Raw genomic sequence first — 7,298 nt, 5'->3', positions numbered from 1 at the left:
ACACAAGTCATAGCTTTCTGTGAATATGAGTTCAAGCTGGTTGACTTTATTTAAATAATATGAGACAAGCCTTATAATAACATGTCATTATTTTTGAAGGCCTATCATTCAAAACAATATCAGTCTTTGATGTATATCTTACCAAGCTTCTGGGTGTAAAGGATTCCAAAATAGTTTTGGTAGAAATTGAGAATAGGCTCTGTGATGCTGTCTGCGTAAGCTGTGTATCCTGCATCAACAGCTTCAGGGCGTGCGTATGTCTGTAGAAAGAAAATACTAATAATCATTATCATCATCATCATCATCATCATTTGATGTATGGTGTGGACCAGCAGAGATACCTTGATTTTAGTAGAAGCACTTTTTGTCTTTAACTCTGACACAGTGAAAGCGACCAGATAGGAGGACATCACCTCTGTGGGCTGGAAGCGTGTGCACTGCCACTCTTTATCTTCTTCCATTATATATGTATCTGGCAAAAGTATAAACCAAAGAGTTCATCGCCTTATTTGCTTTTTTGTTTGTTTGTTTGTTTGTTTACATGCCCTGATTGTTGTCTTAACATTGTACTGAGAGTGCATGTAGAAGTTACCTCCTTTCTGATTGGACAGAGCCGTGGTGTCTTTCCGGTGGAAAATGGTCAGGTGAAAGCGAGCCTTCATGGCAGGTTCATCAAAACAGGGGAACACTGCCCGGGCGTCAGTTGGCTGCAAGTTGGTGGCCGCCATATATCTGATATAACAGAAATACAGGCATGGTCAAATGAGGATGGTAACTATGCAACCTGATGGTCTGGGTTAAAGAAGACTATGCTTTTTTATGGTAGGCTTGTTTAGTATTAAAATATAATGTACATAGATCGTAGTTTTACATTTTCTTCACTGCAATATACTGTTTAATAATCGAATCAGATTAATTGACTTTCTGTTCAAAACTGCAGAACTGACTATCTCTGCTTTGGGGTATTTCACAACTACAGACTTCCCTTTCCATGCACACTTCCTCCAGTTCCTCTGGGGGGACCCTGAGGCTATCCCAGGCCAGCCAAGGGACATAATCCCTCCAGTGTGTCCTGGGTCTTCCCCTAGGCCTCCTCCTGGTGGGATGTGCCTAGGAGGCACCCAGGAGGCATCCGGAGCCTCAGTTGGTTCCTCTTGACGTGAAGGAGCAACGTCTCTCCACCACAATGGCTCAATACAGTGACCGCATCACTGCAGACAATGCACCAATCTGCCTGTAAATCTCAGGCTCCATCCTCCCCTCACTCGTGAACAAGTCCCCGAGATACTTGAACCCCTCCACTTGAGGCAGGGACTCCCTACCCGGAGAGGACAAACCACCCTTTTCCTGTCGAGAACCATGGCCTCGGATTTGGAGGAGCTGATCTTCATCCCTGCAGCTTCACACTCGGCTGCAAACCGCCCCAGTGCATGTTGTAGGTCCCAGTCTGATGAAGCCATCAGGACAACATCATCTGCAAACAGCAGAGATGAGATCCTGTGGTCCCCAAAACAGACCCCCTCTGGCCCCTGACTGTGCCTAGAAATTCTGTCAATAAATACAATGAACAGAACTGGTGACAAAGGGCAGCCCTGTCAGAGTCCAACATGCATTGGGAACAGGTCTGACTTACATATCAAACACAGCTCCTGCTCCATTCATACAGGGACCAGACAGCCCTTAGCAAAGGGCCCCGGATCCCATACTCCCAGAGCATCCCCCACAGGACACCACGAGGAACATGGTCAAATGCCTTTTCCAGATCCACAAAACAAATGTGGACTGGTTGGCAAACTCCCATAAACCCTCAAGCACCCAATGGAGAGTAAAGAGCTGGTCCAGTGTTCCACAGCCTGGACTAAAACCACACTGCTCCTCCTGGATCCGAGGTTTGACTACTGGTCGGATTCTTCTCTCCAGTACCCTGGAATAGATCTTACCGGGAGCCTGAGGAGTGTAATTCCTCTGTAGTTGGAACACACCCTCCGGTCCCCCTTCTTAAACAGCCGGACCACTACTCCGATCTGCCCGTCCAGAGGCACTGTCCCGACTGCCATGTGATGTTGCAGAGACGTGTCAGCCAACACAACCCCACAACATCAAGAGACTTAAGATATTCAGGATGGATCTCATCCACCCCCTGAGCCTTGCCACCAAGGAGCTTACCAACCACCTCAGTGACTTCAGCCAGGATGATGGACGAGTCCACCTCCAAGTCCCCAGCCTCTGCCTCTTCCTCAGAAGGGATTGAGGAGATCCTCAAAGTATTCCGTCCACCATCCGACAGCATCCTCAGTCAACGTCAACAGCTCTTCCCTCGCACCGTGAACAGTTTTTGTGAAGCACTGCTTCTCCCTCCTGAGGAACCAGACAGTTTGCCAGAATTTCTTTGAGGCCAACTGATAGCCCTTCTCCATGGCCTCTCCGAAAACCTCCCAGCCCCGAGTTTTTGCCACTTCAGATTAACAGAGTTCAGTGTTTTACTCCTTGATTCAGCACAAATCTGAAATATGTTTCAGGCCCCTTTAATATTTTTTGTTATTTTTTCCTCATAAACAGCAAATTTTTTACACGTATAGACCATATATGTCCCTGATTGGCTAAGTCACCAGTTAATTACACCAAATGGAACTACAGTAGATTCACTGGTAACCAGGCTCATATGTTCGTAAAGAACTAGAAGTGTATTCTTGATCCCAGGCAAGATAAAAATATGAATTGCTCTCTCACAGTCTCAAAGAGATACATTTTAATTTTGTTTGTCAATCAAATTAAAGCATAACAGAAGATGTGAGGAAAAAATAGCACATAGACATTAAGGTCATGTCTGAGATAATCTGTCAGGACACCCAAAGACAAACCTGTCCACCCAGTACCAACAGGGCCAATGTAAACAGTGAAATCACAAAAATACTGTAACATGAGTTCAGTAATGACATGACATCAACAGCTTCAATCACTGACACTGTTCTACAAACAGACCAATCCATCTGTGATTTGTGTGTTAAAGTAAATGAGCATTACACCAAGTTATATTCTGTGAAAATGTTTAATCACATTGTAATGTGTTGTATTAAACTTTATTACAAAGTGCTCTGAGTAATTTGAGAGCAGGTATCTGTACTTTTTACTCCACTACATTTTTGAACAGGACTGAAAGTGTTTGAGTCTGCGGAGTTTATTTTTAATACCTTTGTGGTTTGAGCAAACAAAAATATACAAATAAAAATAGCTTCAGTTGTTTCTGTTGAACAAAATTCATCACAAATCTATCAAAATCACTACATTTGAAGGCCTCAAAATATAAGCAAAATACTATTACTCTTTACTCTTTAAGTACATTTCTAAATGGGTATTTTTTCATGTGATACTTTCACTTGAATATTTTTTTGCTCTGGTATCTGTACTTTTACTTAAAGGTGCATTGTGTAACTTTTCTGGTGGAGGGTCCGCCAAATGCTTTTCTCCATGGAGATGCCATTGCTTTGTCTGGGCTGTGTGTCACAGTATAATATTAAACTTTTCTATCGTCATAGAGACCAAAGCAGACAAAGTTACATGTCAGTTCATAGCTTGTTGGTATTTTTGAGCAATAAAACTGTCTGTAACTAAATAAATGTAAGGTAGATCTGTTTAATGTCATACTGTGGAACATAAGCAGAGCAATGACATAAATGGAAACAAGAAGGTGATGGACCCTCCACCAGAAAAATTACACAGCGCACCGTTAAATAACAAAATTGAGTACTTCCTCCACCACTGCAAGTAAGTATACCTTCCCTTAACTGTTGGTATGTGTAATATGATTATGCATATCATAAACAACTATGCTAATCATGAATTTAATAACAGCACTCTGAGGTCTATTTCCTTTTCCTTGTTACAGAATACCGTTGTTGTGGAGTGGACAAAAACGTATTTATGGTCTGATTTTGCATATCACGAAATAGCTTCCAGTAAGAGCAATTAAAGTATGTTGTCACATCTGTAACTTCTTTACTTAGCAGGAAGTCTGACAAAATATCAGACTGTAACCAGACAATAAAGTGTTGTTTACAATACACAGTTCACCTGATTGACGTTATCGGATGCCATAACAGTGACCCATGACTTGGACAAATAAAAAATATAAAAATACAAAGAAAAGCTACTATGTCTATGGTTTTTCAAATGTACCTTTTGAAGTCTAGACCCTAAGACTGGGAGTTGAGAGTTGAATTAAAAGTGCACGTTGTAACTTTTTGGTTGGCGGATCATCACCTGATTGTTTCTACAGTATGGATATGTCATTGCTCTGACTGAAATGCTCCACAGTATGGCAAAAACAGTATGGCATTTAATAGCCTGCCTTACATTTATTCAATTACAGGTGGTTTTACAGTTCAAAAATACCTAGAAAATCAGGCATTCTGCCTGTGAGCGTGGTTGCCTCTCCACAGATCTGACCTAAAACTTTGTCTGGTTTGGTAGAAATGTTTAATACCATAATGTGAAACATTCCAGACAAAGCAATAACATCTCCATGGAGAAAAGCATTTTTTCATGTACCTTCTACCAGAAAGGTTATGATTTATAATACAACATTTTCCTTGTTATGAGACTGGCATATGGCAGAATAGTGAAAAGTGAAAAACTATATATATAGGCACAAAACTAATTCTAGATAAATGAAAGGAAAAAAAGCAAATAATCACCCACTTAGTTTTTATATTACAAGTCTGTTTTTACAGTGGGTGTGTGAAGACAAAGAACTCAAATCTGACATGAATGTTATTACAATAAAACAGCTTGATTGATCTGTACTGACCTGTTCACATCGGTGTCCTCTACGTGTGCTGGTGTGCCCTCCAGGTATGTGCTCAAAAACAGTCCTTCCAGCGCTTCATTTAACTCTCCTTGAAATGCCAGGAACAAACTATAATTTTGTCCAACATTCAGGTCATCTATCAATTGAATCTCCAAAAATTCAGATTTATCATTGTGCAATGTATAGTTTTTAACTCCCACATCCTTATTCGTAATTATGTTCTTCACATGTGGACGGAAAACATTTTGGTTGCGGCTGTGAAGGAAGATGGTCTTAGTTTTCTGGACACACTGCAAATAGATAGTCACGTTCCCTTCAAAAGAATACGTTTGGTTGGGACTGGTTACATTGACCTCTTCAATGATCCTGGTGTAGAGAGGAACCTGGATGAAGACGTGGTAGCTTTCGGGTAGGAGGTCCCCTCTAAGGCGCATATCTGGTGGTGGAGCAAGCGTGGTGACTGGCAAAGTTGGTCTTGGTGTTGGTTTCAGAATACGTAACCGAATGTTGTAGACTATAACCATTGTCACCAGACTCCCAATAACAGCAACCGTCAAAAGGGCAAAAACAGCCGCAAAAGTTTTTGACATCATTGAATTTTTCGACATCTTGCTGGTTGTTGCTTGCCTGAACATGGAAGTTGAAAACTCTCTCCAAGACACAGGCAGGTCCGCTCCTGTAAACTGACTGGCCTGTGATTAAGGGTCGTTGAGATTAAGTATTAACTTGAAGGAGCAAAGACTAAAGGAAGGCGTCAGGATGGGAGTGATGTCACGATAAGGCTGGTTGTAAATAAAGTGTGAGATGGGGCCGGAGAGCACATCTGGAGGTGGTTACCGTGGCGGTGCCACTAATGCAGGGTTAGGTTAACCTCCAGGAACACTTTATCCACCAACAAGCAACACATGCAGTCAACACTGACTAGAACCAGTCCAATGTGGAGACCAGTGGAAAAGGGCCTTCAGTCTCTTCTCTAAGCATAAATCATATGAAGAACTTATTGTCTAGGGTTTACAGATTGAAAAACACAATACTCCAGAAATGTTTGAGTCATTGTAATATGGTATTTTAATAATAGATTTTAGTGGTTGGTACTAACCCTAAATCTCAAACAGATATAATGTACAGAGAGATTTTTTGTTAATCAGCTATTATTACTATCAGATATTAAATTACAACTAATCAGTTATTATGTTCTTAACGTATTCTGTAATGGGTTACTGCAACTCTGAAAAGCAGTTCAAGCTAAGTTGTGTTTCTGTTTCTTGCAAAAGATTTAGGTGCATATTAATGCAATTTTCAAAATCCTATAAGAAAATTACTTTTTGGATGTTTTACATTCAATAACTTTTCATTACAATCTTATTTTAACAAAGGGTGACATGCGAAATTACCCAAAATTGTAAGATATACTGCACAGTGAATTAGCAAACTAGTTTAGAAGATTTATTACTATTGAACAAAGTACTAGTTTACTATGAATTATTACTAAAACTGATATACTATCAAAGACAACTCACTTACTCACTAATACCTCACTCTACCTGGCATTCTTGAAACATCCCATCTGTCAAACACCGCTGTCCAAAAAGTTTTTAAATTGTCAGGAAAAAAAATTGTAAGAGTCCGTACCCTTGCACCTCCCTGAAGCATATACTGACTTATCCAAGTACTCGATTGACAAACTCTGCTGAAGTACAGGCATGTGAAGGGGGAGCGCCAGGGGTGGGACAACCACAGGAGATGTGGTTGGGTCAAAACAATAGAGTCATTTGGGACATCAATAAATGGGAACTGACCCCAGGGACTATGAATCATGACCCTCTCCCACAAAAACATGCAGAATAAAAAGAACAGTGGACCGGAGCTGTGTTTGCTCTCGGCATACATGTAGTTAGTGAGAACATCTAAACAACATGGCTATAATAAAAGAGTGAGATGCCACAAGAATGAGGAGAAATCAGCTCTTTCTGTTTTGTATTATGCACGATAATAAACAGCTTCCTTTGGACAGTTATCATATGTAGCCAGGCTTATTTTGGTTGCACAAAAAGCCTAATAAATTCCATGTATTTAGCCACATGTGCGTCAGGGTAAATTAAACTGCACAATGATTCACAGGTGGTAACAGAAAGGCTGCACCAAAGCACATATGAGAAGGTTTAAAGACAACTCCATTCCTCACACTTATTGGATTAAGGGACATAATTATAAAGAAAGTTTCAAGAAAGGTCAAAAGTTTGGAAAGATATTTTGGAAACCATTTTGGAAACAAATTTGAAAACAAAACAATATATTTAAATAATTCTGTGACTGAATAATAAAACTTTAAAGCTTTAAATGGTCATTAAAAGATACATCATGAAAGAGAGAGAGAGAGAGAGAGAGAGAGAGAAACTTTATAGATCCCAAGGGAAATTCAAGTTTTGCTGCAACATTTACACTGTGCTTCTCAGTCGCCTTTGTGTCTTTGTCAAAGGTTTCAGGTCAG

General features: G+C 40.4%; 1 protein-coding gene across 1 annotated transcript in view; it reads right to left on the bottom strand.

Moving 5' to 3' along the window:
• Positions 1-5,830, bottom strand: part of anpeplb (alanyl (membrane) aminopeptidase-like b) — a 6,830-nt gene extending 1,000 nt beyond the window's left edge. Inside the window, exons 1-4 of the mRNA XM_055155887.1 lie at positions 4,808-5,830; positions 593-732; positions 342-472; positions 143-260 (exon numbers count right to left, since the gene is read on the bottom strand). Of these exons, the coding sequence (XP_055011862.1) occupies positions 143-260; positions 342-472; positions 593-732; positions 4,808-5,442 (1,024 nt within the window). The 5' untranslated portion in view covers positions 5,443-5,830. The remainder of the gene's footprint in view (positions 1-142; positions 261-341; positions 473-592; positions 733-4,807) is intronic.
• Between the last annotated feature and the right edge of the window lie 1,468 nt (positions 5,831-7,298).

Source organism: Boleophthalmus pectinirostris, unplaced genomic scaffold (assembly GCF_026225935.1).
Source record: "Boleophthalmus pectinirostris isolate CB_2022bp ecotype Guang Dong unplaced genomic scaffold, ASM2622593v1 HiC_scaffold_2, whole genome shotgun sequence".
In the NCBI taxonomy this organism is placed as follows: domain Eukaryota; kingdom Metazoa; phylum Chordata; class Actinopteri; order Gobiiformes; family Gobiidae; genus Boleophthalmus; species Boleophthalmus pectinirostris.
Note: the sequence above shows the minus strand (reverse complement) of the source record. Positions and strands in the feature narration are given on the sequence as shown.